At 43.6% G+C, this 22,435-nt stretch overlaps 2 protein-coding genes across 2 annotated transcripts; one reads left to right on the forward strand and one right to left on the reverse strand.

Annotated features, from left to right (window-relative positions):
- Positions 1-2,620: 2,620 nt before the first annotated feature.
- Positions 2,621-11,719, reverse strand: LOC310866627 (immunoglobulin superfamily member 3-like). The gene is made up of 12 exons (XM_083776304.1): positions 11,601-11,719; positions 10,332-10,718; positions 8,416-8,832; positions 7,859-8,263; positions 7,043-7,426; positions 6,389-6,775; positions 5,844-6,287; positions 5,332-5,745; positions 4,687-5,079; positions 4,145-4,558; positions 3,509-3,901; positions 2,621-3,402 (listed from the first exon to the last, which is right to left on the reverse strand). Exons 1-12 carry the CDS (start codon positions 11,671-11,673, stop codon positions 3,191-3,193), a joined length of 4,323 nt encoding a protein of 1,440 aa, XP_083632430.1. The 5' UTR covers positions 11,674-11,719; the 3' UTR covers positions 2,621-3,190.
- Positions 11,720-16,070: 4,351 nt separating this feature from the next.
- Positions 16,071-22,143, forward strand: klhl6 (kelch-like family member 6; the record flags this gene model as incomplete). The annotated part of the gene is made up of 7 exons (XM_083776703.1): positions 16,071-16,299; positions 16,611-16,776; positions 18,406-18,855; positions 19,252-19,489; positions 20,452-20,654; positions 21,069-21,282; positions 21,845-22,143. The coding sequence occupies exons 1-7, from the start codon at positions 16,127-16,129 to the stop codon at positions 22,141-22,143; spliced, it is 1,743 nt and encodes a 580-aa protein (XP_083632829.1). The 5' UTR covers positions 16,071-16,126.
- Positions 22,144-22,435: the final 292 nt, after the last annotated feature.

Below are 22,435 nucleotides of genomic sequence, written 5' to 3' on the forward strand. Positions count from 1 at the left end.
TTATAATTTATAATATAATCCAATAAATGACTACATGTACAATTCATCTATCAAAAGAATCATTGTATTCTCTACCTCTAACAGCCACATGAAGAACTGGATGGAATGTTCTCAAGGAATAGTCAGGTGACCAGTTGCTTGAAGCCTAGAAGTATTTTGAGTGGTGCCAAACGCCACCATTACTGTGACTTTGTTTGTATGTACTGTATGTGTGTATGAGCACCACCCATTGTCATTAAGTGAGCCAGTGCGTATGTATACTAGTATATATTGTAATGTTTAGCACCCTGAGCTGGAGTCGAACCCCGATAAGGCATGCAACAAGCCGTGGCAAAAGAGTTAGCTCCCTTGGAGGAGAAAGTTACGGCAGCTCGAGCCAGCGCTGGGCCGTTGACTATTATTGCGCACGTTCATGTTATTGGGGCAATGACGCGTGAACGCTATGTTTCATACGTGAACGTGCGCAAATGGCGCAATGATAGTCAACGGCAAGCGCGTTCATGTGTTTGGCCCAATCCATCCCAGAATGCAATCTGTTCCTGCCCGGAAGGAGGAGTGAAATCGCCTCATGCGCTTTTGAGCAACTTAATGCAAGTGGATGGGAGGAGAAATCCGGTGACGTCTCTATTAATATATAGGCTACTCAAAAAGTCGAACCCCGACTACGGCCGGGTCTTTACGGACACGGCCGGGTCTTTCGCAGGGTCGTTAGACCAAGGGGCCAGTGAGGCGCTCCAACGTTGAAGCACTGGGCCCTAGTGGTAAGAGGACAGACTGCAGGCGGACCCGTGGATTCATGGCGAGTTAACCCCGTGCAGCTGGGCTTTAACATTGAGCGCTCAAATGGTCAAATGCGGAAGTAGATATTCTGAGACGGTCCTTCTGGGTGCTTCAAAATGCCACTGAGCAACTTCCCCTGACATGAATAGCGGGGGGGGGGGGGGGGGGGAGCTTCGCGCCAGTTCAGTCTCTATCCTTCTTTATACTCTATGCGTTAGACTTGTTACAGTGTGTGTGTATGTATGTATGTATACATGTATGTATGTAGGGATGTATGTGCATGACCCATTGACCCCTGCAGCTGATGCTGATTGGGGTCATTGACCCTGCTGTTTAGAGAGTACAACCTATTGACCCTGCTGTTATGTTACAATATAGGCTATGGCTCCCCTCTGCATCATTACAAGAGGATTAACCCACCAGTAATGTATGCTACCCTCTGTCGAATCTCAGAAAATAGAAGATCTAAGTCCATTGCCTCCTGGATGCCACATGTTGTGAGCTTGTAGATGGGCTATTTTCAGCAGGCGACACCGTCCTACAACTGTATAAATCAGGCTGTCTTGGCTGCTGTATAGGATGAACGGGATGGGGGACCTCTGCTGTGGCTGGTGTTCTTCATGCAAATGCATTTCAATATTACAGACCTGCAGCATCATGTACACATGACCATTGATTGCAATCCCAATGTCTCCCTCTTATTTGCTCAGGCAGGTGTTGCCATAGCATCACAAGGACACGGAATGCATAAAAGTTGAAAGGGAGTGTTCAGAGGTGTACTCCCTTTGGTGAGAGCCAGGCAGGCCACTACACAGGTGAAGCATTGACAAGAATCAAGAGCAAGCACAGATATGTGTTGGACTATCTCCATCTCATCCCAGAACTACGGCAGCTACACTTTTTCAAGTTGCTGTACCGTACATTGTGGGTTTCTTTAAAAAAAAGTTAAAAAACTAAATAAACTCACTGTTCATGTTTTTATCTTTAGTTGTACTAAACTGCCTTATTCTGCACTCAACAGCTGACACAAGCTGTTCTGCACGACAGCAACCTGATCCAGATGCATTTACTCCAAAGTGAGAGTGGAGGATGAAATGGTTTCTATTCTAGTCGTTTCCGCACAGATGGGGTGTTAAACATTGATGTGGATGATGATGCAGAGTGAGAACGAGAGAGAAAAGAAGATAAATAGAGACGAGAAAGACTGCTGTTCTCTCCTTTTTTGAGTTTGCATTCGATCATCCTCTTTCCTTGAGTAGCCGAGCATCTGCTAAAATACAACAGACTGTCAGTCAGACAGGCAGACAGACAGACAGAGACAGACAGACAGATACACATACACTTTAATTATGTACAGTGCGGTATGTGTATTCATAAAATCAACTGAGGTATGACAACATTTTAATTAAGGATGGTCACCGTCAGAAAAGACAGATGTACCTTGCTTGCTTGGCCTCTTTCTTACAGGCAGTGACTCAATGATATGCAGACGAGATAAATCACAAGCAGTGAACCACATCCTGCCTTGCTTTCATAATCTCGTTTCCCCTGTCTGGCATGTTGTTACTTTGCACATTTGTGTTGCATGCCTGTCTCTGTCAGCTAGTTTGTCACATTAATCATCTCCTGTTGCTTCCTGTCAACATACATACACACATACTGTAGGCCTACATACTGACAATTGTAAGCCACAGTGCCTTAAAAGTATGTCATTTTCACCAACGTCTCACAATTTAACACGTTGTGAGCTTGTAGATCTCCTATTTCCAGTGTGCGTTGCAATGGCGCGCAATATAAATGAGGCTTAAATGAAGAGTCCTGACAATGTATCCTGAAAAAAATACTCTTTATTGTACAGTCTCAGAAGTCTCAGACCCAAAACCATCTCAACTCCATGGGAAAAAGTGAAAGGGGGTGAATACTGCAACTAAACATGTCACACCTTAACTTAACTGCAAATTGTGGGTAAATAGAAATTCACCCACTTCTTTATAACTTAAAGTTATGTGACATTAAACTTGACGTTAAAACTATCTGGTAACCAACACTCACTGTTAGTGAAGAACCGAATCATATTATTCGGTGAGAAGCATCTACATCAGGTTTAATCCACATGATGAAATTAAAACTGGGAAATTATCAACAAACAGCTCATTTTGAATAATCCACAAAACAGCATCAATAGATTAAAATAAAATATAAATTAGCATATGATGAAATGCTGCTACAAGATAGCACATGGCAGAGAGAATATCACACATTTGCAAAAATATACATTCTCAAGTAAACCTGGAGATCAAACTGGTTACAACAAAATGTTTCATCAAACTAACTATTGTAACAAAGTCAAACAAAAGGGTCGATTTATGTGCAATTATTACTCGCCGTTTACTACACTCCTCTTCAAAGTTCATTCATCTAGCTCCGGTGGCTCTGGCTCAGGTTGGGTTTTCAGAGGGTGTCCTTCTGCCCACAGAGAGTGCGACTGTTTGGCTCCTGACACCTGGCCCCGGCAGATCTTCAGTGTCAACAGGGCGACGACCACCAGCAGACAGACGATAACAAATGTGAGGACACCAAGAATCATGCCTAGGGGACATCCGGACTCAGCTGCGACAACTCCTGTTGATGAGAAAGACAAAGTACTTAGCACATTCACCAAACAGGCTAATTTGTGAAACCGTAAACTAATTGAGCAGATATAAATCAGACACAGTGTTGCGTTTACCTCCTGCATAAACAGTGACAGTGACTTCTCCTGATGTCTCCACTGCCACTCTTCTCCAGCCGTGGGATGAAGAGAGAAGCCACTCCTCCACCTCACAGAGATACAGGCCGCTGTCTGCAGCAACAGAGCCCAGTATGGTGAGCTCAAAGCGGTCGGGAGCAGGATGGTCAAACCTCAGACGCCCGCGCTTGTCACTCCTGTCCTGCAGGGTGGCGTCTCGGTAGGATGTGTAGATTGGGAGTTTTTCAGACCCCGTCTCCTTCTTCCAAAACCATGTGACTTGGAATGCAGACGATTGGCTGGATCGTGAGGTGATGTCACAGCAGACGTTGAATTTCTGGGACGTAGTAACGTTCAGCTCCACATCTTTTTTCAGCATGGACAGGTTACCCTCTGTTAACACACACACACGCACGCGCACACACACACACACACACGCATCATATTGTGAAGAAAAACACAAACATAAACAAACCTTTGCCTAATTTAACCCTAAATTAAACAAACAAACCTCATGGGGATCAGAAAAAGATGTAGATTAATGTTTGTGTTCACTAAACTCATAAATAGAATACATAAAATCAAAATGAAAGACACATGCATACATAATACAAGTAAGTACATAATACATCATACCAGTAGGTTTTACACTGAGAGTGATTGGGCCTGAATGGTCCTTGGCCTTCAGCTGCCAGACGCCTTGGTTGAGCTGGTACTGATCCACTCCACACCGATAGGTCCCACTGTCGCTCTCATCAGCCCTCTGAATCCCCAACTGGAAACTGGTGTGCGCGGGTCTCGAGAGACGAAGCCTCTCCTGAAGGGACTGGAGCTCCTGGTTCTTTGGGTACGTCAGTAGGCCGCTGTGGTCGAGCTCCACCAGGAGGACTTTGGTATCATCAGGGGCACCAGGTGCCACGTAGAACCAAGTGAGAGTGAAGCGGGAGGAAGGGTTAGCCGCACCTGAGGTCAAATTGCAATTTAGATCCACTTCTTCTGCTTCCCTGGCCATCAGGTGCATCTCGGTCTTATCAACACGCAAGTCGTTGGCTACAAAAGGAGAGATGTGTATAGGTCAAAGGAGAACAGGAGGATGACCACCAGATTATAACACACTATAACATAATGTGAGTGCCCAAGTAGCATCCTGACTCAGAGACAGACAGTGTTGCGTTTACCTCCTGCATAAACAGTGACAGTGACTTCTCCTGATGTCTCCACTGCCACTCTTCTCCAGCCGTGGGATGAAGAGAGAAGCCACTCCTCCACCTCACAGAGATACAGGCCGCTGTCTGCAGCAACAGAGCCCAGTATGGTGAGCTCAAAGCGGTCGGGAGCAGGATGGTCAAACCTCAGACGCCCGCGCTTGTCACTCCTGTCCTGCAGGGTGGCGTCTCGGTAGGATGTGTAGATTGGGAGTTTTTCAGACCCCGTCTCCTTCTTCCAAAACCATGTGACTTGGAATGCAGACGATTGGCTGGATCGTGAGGTGATGTCACAGCAGACGTTGAATTTCTGGGAAGCAGTAACGTTCAGCTCCACATCTTTTTTCAGCATGGACAGGTTACCCTCTGTTAACACACACACACGCACGCACACACACACACACACACACAGACACACACATCATATTGTGAAGAAAAACACAAACATAAACAAACCTTTGCCTAATTTAACCCTAAATTTAAACAAACAAACCTCATGGGGATCAGAAAAAGATGTAGATTAATGTTTGTGTTCACTAAACTCATAAATAGAATACATAAAATCAAAATGAAAGACACATGCATACATAATACAAGTAAGTACATAATACATCATACCAGTAGGTTTTACACTGAGAGTGATTGGGCCTGAATGGTCCTTGGCCTTCAGCTGCCAGACGCCTTGGTTGAGCTGGTACTGATCCACTCCACACCGATAGGTCCCACTGTCGCTCTCATCAGCCCTCTGAATCCCCAAGTGGAAACTGGTGTGCGCGGGCCTCGAGAGACGAAGCCTCTCCTGAAGGGACTGGAGCTCCTGGTTCTTTGGGTACGTCAGTAGGCCGCTGTGGTCGAGCTCCACCAGGAGGACTTTGGTATCATCAGGGGCACCAGGTGCCACGTAGAACCAAGTGAGAGTGAAGCGGGAGGAAGGGTGAGCCGCACCTGAGGTCAAATTGCAATTGAGATCCACTTCTTCTGCTTCCCTGGCCATCAAGTGCATCTCGGTCTTATCGACACACAAGTCGTTGGCTACAAAATGAGAGAGTTGAGAAGAGAAATGTAGATGAGAAATCAATATGTTCATATCAGTATGTCATTTGTATATTGTTGTTTGTCAGAAAACGTACCTGGCTCTACAATTTGTACGTCTATGGCTCCATGGGCGGGTGACAGCTCATACCATTCTCCACGAGGATCCTGTAGCCACTCCACCACGACACAGTGGTACGTTCCACTGTCCCCAACACGAGCCTGGCGAATGGTCAAGTCAATGCTTTGGCCCTCGCTGCGCTTCATGCCGAATCGCTGCCATGTGCCAGACTCTGCTTGCAGTCCGAATGTTAGCACAGCATCCCGGTCAGAGCTCAGAATGGTCTGATTGAATGTTAGCACAGCATCCCGGTCAGAGCTCAGAATGGTCTGATTGCTTCCCGTGTGATGCTGGACCCACCATGTGACAGCAAAGCGAGAGGAGTCAGATGTCCTCTCAGCAATGTGACATTTTATTTCTATATCCTTGTTGACGTTGCCTTTCACAACAGGGTTGGAAGCTCTTAGGGAGAGTTTGCTGACTAGGAAAGAAAATTAAGAATGACAAGAATAAGACAAATTTGGCGAGAAACGGAGAGAAAGATTGAAAGGTTCATATGGTGCCTTATAACCATGGCCATACCTGGGTCATTCACCCTCACAGCTACGCGGTTGGATGCCCGCAACTTCCTGTGTATTCCCCGCATGAAGACGGAAACGTCACACTGGTACGTTCCTGCCTCCCTGTGGCTTGCTCCAATGAGGAACAGGGTATGCCTGACCTCAGGTTTTGGATTGGTCGTAGAAATTTCAGTTTCCAGTTGGTAGCGGACTTGGTCACCATGCCAAGTAATGTCGCCATTGCGAGACAGTGTCAGGATGTTATCAGGGGATGAGGTGCCCTTTCGTTGCAGGCTCCAGGTCACAGTCAAAGGCAGACGAGGTCCACGTACCCGACACAGCAGCTGTGTTTGCTCACCGACCGTCACAATGCTTTCCCGACTAATTAAATGCACCTCTAGTAACGCCTCTGTTAGAAAATTATGAAATGTGGTTAGTTAGTGGCACAGAAGCCTTTTCTGTCATTTCAGATGTAGCATGCTGTTATAGTAGATGAAAACTCCATCTGCTCGCACTCCCACACTCTTATGCCAAATTATTTTCTGTTGTGCACTAAAAATACAAGATTTTCAATTGAAAGATAGGTATTGTCTAGCCTAGCTTTACAAATGACAATGCACACTCTCGCTTTCACAAAAGCCTTCATTCTTGACAATAAAGATAATATGTATTTTACCTGCAGGAGAGACTGACACATCGCTGGACTGTGTTTGGCTGAGTGTTTTCTGCAATGTGCCGTCCGTTTCAATGGACCACTCGGACACCGTGCACAGGTACTCGCCACCATCTGCGGGTGTCACCTCATTCAGCTCCAGGGTGAAGGTATCCGGGGTTGGACGCGTTGCCTTAAGGCTGCGCTGTGCAAACCCCGACCCTAACTCCATGACACCCTCCTGGTTAATGCTGATGACATCGCCAATGCTTTTTATGGGTGCTGATCTATGTTGCCAGGTGATGGAGAGTCGACCCTTGGCCCCTTTCACTTTGCAGGTGAGCTGCAGCCTGTCACCTTCTTGAACGGTCACACTTGCACTTTGCATTTCAACTGAAAGCGCACTTGCTGTGAACAGAAGAGATGAGACAATATATTTGTTATTTACTCCACTACAATTATTTGAAAACTTTAGTTAGTTACTTTGTATTTTGATTATTATCACAAAACATATATTAACCACTTTCAGCCCTATATACATTTTGACCATTTGAAAATAGCCGATCTGCAAGCTCACAATGCACTGCGATGCGATGCATTGTGAGCTTGTAGATCTGCTATTTTCAATAGATTTTTATACATTTGAAAACGTGAAACAGGAAATTCTGTACAGTGAGTACTTTCTACTTTTGGTACTTTGTAAATGTATTTCTAGTATTTATATATTGCAGTATTGATACTTTTACTTAAGTAAAACATTTTAGTACCTTTTCCACGGCACCACTGCCAGCAACATTTCCTTACTTTCCTTACTGCAGACATACACGTAACTGTACCTACCTGTGGCTGAGATGGTGACTAGCTGGGCAGCGGAGTCCTGGGCTGCACCCTGTATGAATGTCCCATCCGTTCCTCTGTCCTGAGGCCATGCTCTACAGCGGTATTCCCCTTGGTCCTGAGTTCTGACAGGTCGCAACATGAGCCTGTGGTCTGTGTCCCTAATCCGGATCACTCTAAGTTCTCCTCCACTATCTCTGCCACTGTACTCGGGCCCCACCGACAGAACCCCTGTAGGGCCGATGCGGGCCAGCTCGATGCTGTCCTGGAGCCAAGCCACAGAGAAGAATCGCTCTTGCAGGTTCTGAGTGTCCAGGTTGCAGGATAAAGACATCTCTTGCCCCTCCAGCAGAGTCGTTTGTGGCACTACAATTCTCACTGTTAAAGTACCGTTGCTTGGTGCCACCTCTGTACAGGAAATAAGCATGTGATGTGTGAGTGATGATACTCATACAGTATACTTCCTGTTACACAGACACGCTCAACATGAAGAAGAGAATAAAAATGTGCCAACTCGACTCATGTCACACATTGTAATGAAATTATAAAATACTACCAACCTTTAGGTTTGACCTTTAGGGCGATGGCCCTTGTAACCTCCTTAGCGATAGCGTACCAGGAGCGGTCTGGATCTTGGATCCATTCCCGGGCTTCGCAGTAGATATTGCCCTGGTCTGATGGCTCCAGCTGGCTCATCTTTAGCTTGTATGTGGCCTCTCCCACCTTCTCCAACCCAATGAGTCCAGACTCATAGCGCTCTTCAAACCCCTGCCCAGGACTTAGCGTAAAGTCTTTATCTAGTGAGATGATAGGTCTGGCATGATGTTCCCCGTCTCTAAGAAGAGACCAAGTGACAGACAGGTGGGTGTGTTGGATGGTGTAGCAGGAGGCTTGGCATGTCAGAGTGATGGCTTCACCCACTTTATGGCTCAGAGGGGTGGTGTCAGGGGTCGAAACAGCCAGGGAGTTGCCAATCACTAAATAGGACAAATGGGGGGGGGGGGGGGGGGGGATAATAATAATGCTGAGTTTCAACAATCACCTTCACAATCAGATTGTTGTTATTTTATTATAAAGAAATACAATGACTTGCTTACATTAGGTAGCATTTTAGGAATGCAATAGTGATCAAAAGTAAATATTTGCATCTAGTAACTAGTCATATTTTATTGAAGATCAGTCAACAGTGACCCACCCTTTGACTATAACATTTAAAGGTGATATAGACAAGTTTTCAGCCAAAATTTAAAATATATATAAATGTATTCTTTTGGCCTTTTCCCCCTGTATCCTTCCCTATATTATGATGCTGAGGTGTTCTCCTGCAACAGCACACTCCCCCTTTTCCCCCCTGTGGTTGAATGCACTGTTTATATCCTACAGTTTACTACTCGGGACGTCGGAGGGGATTTAAACTTTTAGCCAATTGCAGCGCGAGGCTGTGACGGTGTGTTCAACCCAGCACTGCAGTATTATAATGAAAACGCGATGCGATTTCAATTGCAATGTATAATATTATCCCCATATCTTAGTTTCACTAACATTGTTCATGTGAAATAGTATGTTTATGATTTAATATGTAAGCCTATTGAAATTATGAGAATCGCTATGTATAGTGCATGGTTGGGTGGTGTGAAACTGAACAACACCAGCAGCAATAAGCACCAACAACTCAGACCCCAATAAAATCTCCTGTTTAGGCCTACATCAATATCGTTCTCGTTCATGTGGAGTGGGTTGTATGTGCTTTTGTTGAAATGGTGGAAGTGGAAGTGAGTAATAGTATTTCACCCTGCACCACCGCACCGCCGCGGCGACTGCCTGCCTGCCGGCCGGCTTGAAGCATGCATTCAACCCGTGCTCGCCAACGGTGACAGGCCGTCGCGGATCATCATAGCGATTTTTCTTCATTGCAATGAATAACCGTGGACAGAGTAGTTCACATGAATGAACGATGCTGTAGTGGCATGGGGCATTTGAGGGGCAATATGTTTTATATGCACGATTACAAATAAAAGAGAATTTAATTGAGAGCCAGTGAGTCTCCTCTACTTCCTACTTCCTCATTTGCGGGACTCGGTGTGATATTGCGATTATGCTACAGTTACCCTTAAAAAAACATGTCAACTTCAATGTCATTGTTGTAACTAAGATATCGATAGAAATTCATAATTTTGTAATGTCATATTTAGCCATACGAGCGCAATATCCATAGCGTCCCTCCCAGCAGCAACAACAATCCCATAGCCTGAAGTGACCTGGCTCAGCCAATAGAATGAGGGGGGGAGGGGGGTGGAGCTAGATATGCATTTGTTTGGAAACACTCACTCACTTCTGTGTACAAACACTGGAAACTTGTCTATATCACCTTTAAGAAACTAATTATGATTAAAGCAGAGAAGGTTTTGAATAATATTTACATCTTGCAATTTCTATGTCAAAAAATACCCCATAAAAAAAAACATAATTACTGTACCATTGACTGTAGTCTTGCCAGCATAAGTCCCATCATATCCATATGCACTTTCTGAGTTAACTACATGGCACTCGAAGTCTCCCTCATCAAACTCTGTTATATGGTTGATCTTAAAGAGGACAGAGGTAGGCGACACACGCTCCACAGTGATGTCATGATTTTTCACACGGGGACCATAGATGGCGTAGGTATAGTATGGGTCTTTTGTGCTGATGATCTGGATTGGTCCGTGTTGTGAAGGTCGATCAGCCTTATAGATGCTGAATTCAAAGTCTTGGATGGCATCAAGGTTGCTGAAACCAGTCACATTGCAGGAGATGGAAAGGGGATAGTTCTTCACACGATAGAGGGGGCCAGATTGCACTTCTGTGAACACCCTGGCCTCTCCTGAATTGAGCACAGACAAAAATCCAGATGTTGAACAATTATTATCTATTATTACAATTCTCGAAAATTCCACGCTCACAATTCTGCGCGTACAACTTTGTGCGCAGTTCGGGTAGTCCTAGTCATAGACCGTAACGTATGCGGAGTATGCAGAAGTGCCGTTTACACCTGTGCTTTGTGGCCGTGATACGTCACCGTCTTTACCTCTGCGTTTTCAACCCAGATTTGTGGGTCTTCGACTCTTCGACTACTGGCCGACTGGTAACGTACTGTACGCGCCAATCAGATCCATAGGTCCCGGGTTCGCCTCCCGGCCGAGGCTACATTAGAGTCAAGTCAGGTTAGGGTTTTGATGCACCACTGTGCATGCACCCATTTTTGTGCTATGTTTTAGATGATGTCCAAACTCCATATTATTAATCTGTATCAAAATCATCTTTATTCTCACATCAAATGTTTACAGGTGTAAAGTAGTAATTAAATTTGCTTACACAAGCTGTTCATAAAGTCAGTAAACCATGTCTTTTCATTGTGCAATGATGTGACACATTAACTTGAATGTACTGAACACAAATGAAACTGTCAGTTATTTTACGAAGATCTGTTTCAAAGGACATTTTATTTAATTATATGAACAATTACTGTAATTAGTTTATCTACAGCAAGGGTAAATTAATTATTTCCACTGATTTCACTCATGCATGTTATTAATCCAAACAGAAACAATGTAGGCCTAGTTCTGTAGTTCAAAGTGGTTATACAATGTAGTTGTCGGCCTAACATTTAAGACGTAATCTTTAAAATAAGACTTATAAAACAACATTTCAGAAGACTCCAAATTAAATACAGGCGTTTCGTGCAAAGTGTCAAATGGATACTTACCAGAGTGGATAATACTTTGACCCAGAAACAGTAAGAGACTGGCCCTCCAAAGAGACTGTGGGGAAAGCGTCATCCTGAATGATGCTCAAACTATACTATGAAACTGAGCTCATTCTGTCTGGCTGTCTAAATACTGGTTGACCACATATGATATTATGCATGCGTGAAGGTGTTACGCTGTCAATATATTCTTCCTGCAACGAAGACACACAAAGGGGAACTGCTGCAGAAAAGTGGTTTCCTGAATATACACAATCCACAGCATCACATTGTGACAGATAAATGTCAGTCATTGCCAGAGTTGGAAGTGGCATGTTACAAAGAAACAGAAACAGTTAAGAAACAGTTAATCGGTCACTTGCACTGACAGTCTTATAAATATAATATCTTCTTCCACCAAAAATAGCAGTTCTGGCTGAACCTGGCTGAAGTTCAAATCTATCTCCTCCTGCGATCTTGGATCAAAATGCATGAACATGTCTACACGTGACGTGAAAACATTAAGGTTTTATGAGCCAATGAAAATGGCAGTTTCATGAAAGTTCTTCTTCTGCCTCTATATACATGCAGCGTCACATGTTTATGAAACTTTACAGTATGGTAGAGGGTCATGCCAAACCAGTCTTACTCAACTTGGCCAAAGGGGGCCGCTATAGTAATCATTTGAAAATGAAACCTCTGAACAGGCATAACTCATGTGTCATGCCTCGTTTGGCCAAAAGTCATGGCACTTGACTCATGGGGAACACATCTGTCACATTGATGAGTAAGCTCCGCCCTCTGATTTTCCGCAATTTTGAGCAGTTTGAAAAAGGCTTAAAGCTGATTTTCTGCAGGGATTGGGAAAGTGGCACTGTTGAGCAGCCTAAAAGGGTTTATTGCTTGGTCCCATCTTATTGCTGCTTGCAGCTATAGTTTTAATTCGTTTTTAATTTTTGTTATTTCGTTAGTTTTAATAACCTTGACTACATATTGTAGCCTAATGGTCTGTATTAAAAAGTGAATTACATCACAGCAGTATTTCTAAAGGAAAGCATAAATTACACAAGTATTAATAAATCAAGGAATTAAAGCTGCAACATGGTACTTATTTGAATGAAATAGGCAAATACAAATAGCCTTACAAAATTCAACAAGGAAGACAACATGACAGAGACACCTTGAAATGTAAATGTAACCTAGAAGAAGAGACCAAATATAAGTGACCCTAAACTCTAACACTAAACCTCACAGGAAGCCACGGGCTAGTCATAAACCTGCCACTGGCTAGTTTCACCATGACGTGCCATGGGGTGAATTAATCCTAACGGCCTAACCTCAACCTAAATAAGACTAAAAACCTTAAAGTTATGGTAAACTTAAACACTAAACCTAGTCTTAAAACAAATTATAGGCCAATTATAAATCTAAAAATCAAAATCAAAACACATAATTCCTAAGGAGGAACACAAACAAAAATGTAATTTAACAATCAGAAAATACAACAGAATTTTAAGATATAAACTGGAGAAAATAATTGAATCAGACTTATTTCAAATATATACTTCCTTGCACTCTATTACAGTTAATTGATCACATCTGTGACTGCACTACTAAAGTTTAGCCGATATGTTAGCCTCTCAGTCCACCTTAGACAACTAGTAGGCTAATGATTACAAAACAAATATTGCAATGTTTCTTTTGCAATATTGACTAATAAAAAGTAATTTTACTTTCAATTCAAAGTCTGTATTTTTTGTATGTTGTGTGAGGGTGCTGGGGGTGTGGCTTGAAGGGGGCGTGGCTACCCCAGACCACCCCCCCCCCCCCCATCTCCTGAATTCTGATTGATTGATTGATTGAAATATTTATTAACAGTTTGTAGAATTTACAGTACATTTTAAGCACAAACTCAATAAAAAGACTGTCAACTGTGAGTGGACGACCCAATTAAGCATTACACTTGTTTACAACAGGGTCCACATTGTTCAATTCATCAAAACATTTAGAGACATACAAATAGACACTTCTATGTAGCTAAAGAACAGAACAGGAATTCATCATATAGGAAGCAAAAAGGGAAAAGATACATATACAGTGAGGGGAAATGGGGTGGGGGGGGGGGATTCAGATTTTTACAGAGGCCAGTTTCGAATTGCAGCCATCCGTAGGTGCCCTTAGAGAGCGGTTTTGAAGGAGTCAAGGGATTCACATGTCTTAATGACTGTTGGTAGGGCGTTCCACATTTTGGTGGCATAGGAGCGAAAATAATTTAGTCCCTTGTTTGTGCCGAATCTGGGTTGTACATGGTTTGTTGCACTCCCTCTGGTGTTGTGGGTGTGGACTTCGTTTACATTAAGGAAGTATTTAGACAGGTACATGGGTATCTTGGTGGTGTATCGAATCTTGTGGACCAGACCCATTGCAAGATGCTGTACTCTGTCGTCGACCCTAAGCCATCCCAGCCTGTCAAAGTGGGCAGGGGTGAGGTGGGTTCGGGGGGTGAGGCCAAGTAGGAGCCTGACCAGTTTGATTTGGGAGGTCTGGAGCCTTGTTTTAAGGGCCTTTGAGGTGCTGTGGTACCAAGAGGTGGATGCATAGTCAAAGAAACCTTGTACGAGGGCTCCTGTTAAGGTCTTCAAGGTGTTTTTGCTGACCAGTGAGGAGATCCTGTAAAGGAATCTTGTTCTTTGATTGACTTTTTTGATTACGTTGGTGGCCATCTTATCACCGGAAAGATTGGCCTCCAGGATGGAACCTAGGTAGGTAATTTGATCTTTTCGTGTGATAATATTGTCACCCACTCTAACCAAGAAGCCATCTGCCTTGCTGAGATTACTATTTGATCCGAAGAGGATGGATTCAGTTTTTCCCAGGTGTAAGGATAGTTTGTTATCAGCGAGCCAGGTGCAGATTCTACCGAGTTCAGAGCTGAGGGTCTTTTCAACACTCCAACGTGACACTCCAATGTTGACAGCCCTGTTTGTTTGTGTGTGTGTGTGTGTGTGTGTGTGTGTGTGTGTGTGTGTGTGTGTGTGTGAGGGTGTGTGTGCGTGTGTGTGTGTGTCTCTGCATGTGTCTGCGTGCGCGCGTGTGTGTGTGTGTGTGTGTGCGTGTGTCTGCATGTGTCTACTTGTGTGCGTGTGTGTATGTGTGTGTGGTAGTAAATGGAAATTAGCCAAAAAGTAGTTCGTGTGGCTGGAAAGGTTTGGGTAATCTTGTTGCTTGTCTGAGCCAGCTTTTGATAAAAAATATTCTGACTGGAAATAAAATGTATAACATCAGCACATACTATTCTGGGGATTAAAAAAAAGAAAATCTTTATTACACCTGTAATATTGTGACACAGTGGGAGGATGATTCAATATATGCTATTGAAAATAAGGTAATGGCACCACCTAGTGGATATACTGAAGACATGTATTGTAATTTAATAATCATCTGTTTTGGTTGTAATCCTTACAGCTCTCCTCTATTAAGGTGCAGGTGGCTGGTCATTCAGTTGAATTAACAAAGGTGCAGGTGGCTGGTCATTCAGTTGAATTAACAGTCACAAGTAAGCAGCGAGCTTGAAGAACAAGATGGCACCATGGTAGCGTTGCATGACATTTTCTGAAGGTTATTCAAAACACACACAGAGAATGTAATACATTTGCACAAGCCACATTATGGCCACAAGATGTGCATGTCATGGCTGAATGATACAGAAGTAGATGTGAGAGGAAGGAACACATGAAACATGTTCTAACAAGATGAGAGTACTTGCACAGCCATCTTGACAGAAACAGCCCTGCTGTAGGCCTACCTTGATAAAGGAGAGCCTGTGCACGGTGTCAGAAATGTCACTGTGTTTCTGTTACCTAAGCTTACACAACCGAGTGATTAGGTATAGGTATATGTGCCAATTACAATCTTACTGTAGTCCTAAGTCAATCAACAAAATAAGCATATTGTTAAAACATGATTATCGAATCTGAAAGTCAGCCTTATGTAATAAAGAAAATGAAATGTTGCGATGTGCTTGATCCCAAAGCTGGTGCACCACATAGGCTAATTAAAACTGTGTAGGCCTCTACTGGCCTGGGGTAAAGGACAAAACCAGTTTGCATTGAGTATTTGAGTAGACATGTGATATTGGGAAATGGGGAACATCAACACAACATGCATGCGTGTGTGTTGGGGGGGGTGAGTTCAACTTTGTTCAGACCACAACCTAGAAAATATTCAGAGGAGGAAGTTTCAAGAAAGCTAGCATTGCTTCATCTGTTCCTCAAAACGGAGATCCACCAATCACAAGCATATAAACTACAAGAACAGGAAGTGTGTAAGAGACCAGGAGAGAAACAACAGCACACACACACACACACACACACACACACACACACACACACACACACACACACACAGTATGTGTGAACCCCTCAGTGGACAGTGTGCTTTACACAGAGTGGATCTAGTAGCCTACTTTCTGTGTGAGGATGAGTGTCTCGTTGGAGAGAACCACAGATGGACCCCTGCCTTGTTCCGAAGAGGGGCAGAAGGAGAGTATGGGAGGTGAAGCCGAGCTGTGCTGGGAGGACGGGGTTCTAGCCAAGGAGCTGCAGAGAGGGATGGAGACCATGCGGCTCAGTGGACAGCTGACTGATGTGACTCTGGTTGTTGAGGGCGAAGACTTCTCCTGCCACAAAACTGTACTCGCTGCTGCCAGCAACTACTTCAGGTACAAATTAACACTGACTGTGAAGTTCATTTGAGTCTGTATATGAGAAAAACTGATTCTGAGACCTAGCAACAACTGCATATAACTAACACACAACACAACAACTTACTCTTACTTACTTGATTATTGAACATTAAATAATATTGAATATTATTGAATACCTCTAAAATAATTTCTTAATCATCTCAAAATCACACAAAAGTTATCAAACTTCATCAAAATACTATGAGACTAAAAAGTAAGAGTGAGTGACAAAGGACCCACATACTGCTGGTATGTTTCTTTAATGTGAATACACTATGTGGTTGCAGGGCAATGTTTTGCAGTGGCCTGAAGGAGACTCATGAGGACCAAGTGGAGATAAAGGGGTTGGACAGAGAGACCATGAAGTCTCTCCTGGACTACACCTACACCAGCCAAGCCGTCATCACTCACAGCAACGTGCAAAGAATATTGGAGGCTGCCAGTCTGTTCCAGGTGAGTTATACTTTTTTATGTCAAGGACCCTAAATTGACACTAATTAGCCTGTGGACCCCCATTTGAAGAGATATGCCAGGGACCCATCCATAAGAGAAGATTCTTACGGCTCTAGCAGTGATTCTCAACCCGTTTAATTTCAAGGACCCCCAGTTTGACATGCATTAGTCTACGGACCCCCATTTAATGACATTCCTATCTCTCAAATTTATATTGTAAAATCAATGTCAATTTAACTCTGAGTGTGCAAATTGAACCAAATGGACCCTTTGTACACTCTCAGAGTTACAGAACCATAAGGGTCCATTTGGTTCAAAACTATAATTTAGCTGGGGACCCCCTGGAACTCCCTCAAGGACCCCTGGGCGTTATTGTAACTGACATGCTATAGAGTTAGAGTACTTTAGTTTAGTCTTTTAATTACAATTATAGTCAACATCTGAGTCTTGCACTCATAGTGTTCATTATTGTGCTTGATAAATACATTGTTAATATAATACACAAACAAATTAATATCCGGTAATAATCGATGCAATGGAAAACAGTTCTTACGGCCCTTCTCACATGGTGCGAGGAGGTGGTGCATGCATGCCATGGTCTAAAGCTACACCTTGTGGTTGTGTGAAACTCCAACTTTGCTAGTGATATAATGATGTCAGGAGACAGGGACAACTAAAGCGCTCCTCTCCTTGAACAAAAATGTGGAAGCGGGAGGTGGACCACCCTCTGAGGCCATGTTGAGATGGCATATTTTGGGCATGCAGTCATTACAGGACATTACAGGAGGCATCTCTGCAAGTAATTTATGTATAAGAGACATCTGTGATATTTTGACATATCACAAAATGAGAAAATTAATGAGACAAAGAAAGACATTCTTACATGATGAGATGTATTTGATCTTTGCCATCAGCTATAATATGTAGGCTACTTGTTTAAATAAATGAATCTATATTTCTCTCTCTTTCCCTCTCTCCTATTATTAATAGGAATAATTAAAAATCAATTGCATGAAAAATATTATATATCTACCATTTCTGAACACAAAAATGATAAGCGTTTTTGGTGCCTCCCAACACACAAATTTCCTGGTCCCACCAATGCCATAGATATGCTACAATCTGGCCCAGATTATTATTATTCTTTTTTGTCTTGAATTTTGATGGATATACATTTACAGGGCAGTCACAGTGTGCACACGTACAGTAGTACACGTTGCAAACCTGCCTATTACAGTAGGTAATTAGTAATTACACCTACTGTATCTAATGTGGTCTTAATAGGTAAATGCTGCGCTGAGGGACACTTTAGACCTGGCCACAGCTGGTCTAGGTGCAATCGCTTTCAGGTTTTTCTCACAATTCCTAATATAGCCACGGATCCAACATAATGCATCTAACTACACCTCATTTTTAAGACCAACACGCTAATGGGCCACAAGTACAGTACATCGGATAATTATTGTATAACGTCGGCCCCCATTATCATTAACAATTCCATCAGTTGGAAACTAGCAGTGGCACGCACGCACGCACACACACACACACACACACACACACACACACACACACACGCACACAACGATACAACCTCATAAACTAGTATGCCCCCTTCCTTCTCCCCATCAGTTCCTGCGCGTGGTGGAGGCGTGTGCCGGATTTCTCACCAAGTCCCTCCGACCAGAGAGCTGTGTCTGGGTTTTGCGTCTGGCTGACAGACATTCCCTGCCTGCTTTGAGAGCCAGGGCTCAGGAATACATTGTCAAAGAGTTCTTCAAGGTCATCCGGCATGATGAGTTTGCAGAGTTGCCAGGGGACGCTCTCGAGTGCATCCTGCAGCGTGATGACCTGAATGCAACACGTGAAGAGTGTGTCTTTGAGGCACTGATGCGCTGGGTGAGAGCACAGGAGAATGAACGCTACCCTTCACTGGCCAAGCTGCTTTCATATGTGCGATTACCACTGCTGAGGCCAGCATACTTCTTGGAAAAAGTGGAGACGGATGAGCTGATTCGCCGCTGCAGTGAGGCATTTCCTCTGTTGCAGGAGGCCCGCACTTATCACCTGTCTGGCAGGGAGGTAATGTATGTTTACCTCAAAAAGCCCATAACATCTGCTCTTGGACAATTACTACTGTACCGCATAAAGCATCTAACCATAAGTATAGGAAATGCAGGGCTACAAGACGTTCCAGTAGGCTGGAAAACATGTAGCCCTGTACTTCCTGTACTTCCGGTTAGACACATTCAGCAGCGGTTCTTTTCTAGGAACTAATGTGAAATGGATAACATTGGGAATGAGCTTATCTTGTGTCTATGGTCAGTCTGATATAATGATATTCTTCTGCACTTCCTAGCCTAATTTATACTCATAGTAGAGTGACTATGAGTACTATAATGCCAGAATGAACACATTTTCAAGCTACTGTAACAGCAGTAGTATAAATTAAGCATCAAGTGTTGTGTATGTACGTAGGTGGTCTCAGAGCGAACCAAGCCCCGTGTGCATCACTTCCTGTCAGAGGTATTCATGATCATCGGTGGATGCACAAAGGATGAACGCTTCGTCTCCACTGTGACCTGTCTGGACCCTCTGCGACGTAGTCGGCTAGAGGTCGCCCGGTTGCCAATGACAGAGATGGAAGAGGAAAGCCAAAACCGGAAATGGGTGGAATTTGCTTGCATCACATTCCGCAATGAAGTATACATATCTGGTACGCATACATATGAAAGCTTGTTAAAAGTCCTATGTAACAAATCTACTAGACTGGAACCCACCTATGCTTTCTATGGCGGGAGAAACTAGACGCAGCTGCGCGACATGAGACTAATTAATTAGAACGACAGAGAGAGAGGAGTGTGTGTGTGTACGTGTGTGCGTGTTTGCGTCAATTTAACAAAGGTGCAGATGATCAGAAATCAGCAGAGAGTGAGCGACGTTTGCGCTACTGTATGCCGAATTGAAGTGGACTCGGCCCCAGACTTCTTTTTTTTCTCCCTGGCAATAACCCTGGGTTTCCGAGGCTACAAATCACAATACATCACATCATGACGCGTGCACAAAATAGAGACACCAGGGTTAAAGTGGTTATAGTGGTTAGGGTGAGAGACCTAACAGTATCCTATCCTATATTAAAATTGGCATATGGGACCAATGGACCACGTGAGGGCCACGTAGCTGCTCAAACCTCTAAGAACTGTATATTTGCCTTTAGTTTCTGCACTAGTGAACCAACAATTTTAATGGTGTTGTTCTGTTTTGTTGTTTTATGTTGAAGTTTTAGTTTAGATTATTAAATGTTTTTTCCCCCATACATTTCTACTGAGTCAGCTCAACATGAATAACAAAGAGAATTCTTTTGAATGGTTTCCAACTGAGGAACTGAATAGCATAGGCCTAACTGTTTCCTTACAAAGAGCTATTGCTGCTGTCTGCCTTGTTCAGCAATAGGTTAAGCAAGATAACAATTTCTTAAAGCTGTTTACTACTGTTAAAGCAGTTACTTATTTTTCACACCTTCTTTCTTCAGATAGAGGACCTTGTAGCGTACAGTACAACAAATATAGTAGTCCTTTACTGACAGGGTGTTCCATCTCTGAATATTTTAAGTGTAAGCAATGCATCTTAGCATAATAAAATGGTTTAAAAATGTCTTTGATGCTTTTGGGTCTATAGGAGGTAAAGAGACACAGCATGAGGTTTGGAAGTATAACGGTGCTCTTGACAGATGGATCCAGATAGAATCTCTAATGACCGGACGCTGGAGACATAAGATGGCAGTCCATGGAGGGAAGGTGTACACACTTGGAGGATTTGATGGGGTACAAAGACTCACTAGTGTAGAGGCCTATGAGCCCTTTCACAATCGCTGGATACAGGTAAACATCAAACATATAAAACTATATTTGTATTCTAATATATTGCCATTAACCAGCGACGGCTCCAGAAAATTATGACTGCGGGGACTATAGGGGGACTCGGGACTGGCTATTAGTCAATTGGGTCTGTTGAGGGGGCCTTAGGGAAAGCCATGCCCCACCCCCGGAGCCATCCCTGTCATTAACACTGCCTGACTGTGTACAGAAACAACAAAGCTTCGCTTTCACAAGATCCAGTCCTCATTGGCCATTCTGAACTTCCCCTAAATGAGTAATATCACACCAAGACTTTGTCACAGGGAGGCCATGCAACATCTTGTTAACTAAAATGACCTATTTCTGTTTCAGTGGGGACCATCAACATCTACATATGTGTAATACTTATTATTAATTACATGTCTGTATTCATTGTAGGTGGCACCCCTTTTGCTAGGTGTGAGCTCTTTCGCTGCAGCCAGCTTTGACAGCTGGATCTATGTGATTGGTGGTGGGCCCAATGGGAAGCTGGCCACTGACAGGGTTCAATGCTGGAAGCCTGGTACAGAGAAGTGGGAGCTACGAGCAGCCATTCCCATCGAGGCTAAATGCACCAATGCAGTTACATTCAAGGACCACATCTATATTGTTGGTGAGTGGCCTTTTATAGGGCAACTTTGCTGATTTGAACCTGAATGCATTCTATTCTATTCACTGTGAGGAGGACATCCTCACAGTGATTATCTGACAAAAACAAAAATCTTGAAAAGAGCATACAGGCCTATATCCTCCATGGGATGTAATGTAATACATAGTGGTACTCTCTCACAAAGACAAACTATATAAATATGTAAACAAGAGCAGCCATGCTTTGCAAGCGCAAAATGACATGCACAGGAAGAAAGTCTAGTTGTAGCCAGCAGTCTTCTAGTTTCTACAGTCTTCTACCCAGAGAGACGGGACACAGACCCCCCCCCCCCTGTTTTCACTTGCTGAAAATAGCAGATCTACAAGCTCACAACGCAAACCAAATATAAAATGACTTATACTGGATCTATTGTCCACTAGTCCCTTCCTAACTTTTTTGTCTAGTTTTTATTTGTTGACAAAATTGTCAGTATATCGTCTTAGTTTTAGTCGACGAAATCAACACTATAGAGCAGGCTACAGTGCAGTACGTGGCCCTCAGTCTCACTATACTTTTTATTCTTCAGGTGGGGCCATGCACGCCATGTACTGCTACTCTCCGCGGTCAGACGCCTGGACGTTGGTGACCAGGCTGGCCGAGAGGGCGAGCTGCGCCATCACTGCCTGTAACAACAAACTCTTCATTACTGGCGGTCGTGACGATAAGAACCACGTCATCCCCACCGTGATGTGCTGGGATCCTACCACAAGCACGCTGATAGAGGAATGTGTGCTACCATTGGGAGTCTCACATCATGGCAGTGTGACGCTCATGAAGTCCTACACACACATACGCAGAATAGCCCCTTCTAACACCTCAGCATGACATAGCCTACCATACAGGCTTGTATTAGTTGTCAGTATGCCATGTAAAGGACATGCATGTGAAATAATAGAGACGACGAAATGTTTTAGGGGACATAGTTTTTCATGTGCTGTCTAAAAATGTGGGGGTGTGGGACTGATTGTGTATCTCTAAAGCCCAAACCACACCAAAGGGTCAGGTTGGGACACCAATGCAACTCATTATGTTGCAAGGAGTTGCATTGGTGATTTGGTGTGCTTTACCTTAAAAACCGTGGTTTGGGCTTAAAGCTGACCACGATCTAAAATAATAT

Source organism: Protomyctophum parallelum, assembly GCF_964188405.1.
Source record: "Protomyctophum parallelum genome assembly, chromosome: 11".
Taxonomy (NCBI): Eukaryota; Metazoa; Chordata; class Actinopteri; order Myctophiformes; family Myctophidae; genus Protomyctophum; species Protomyctophum parallelum.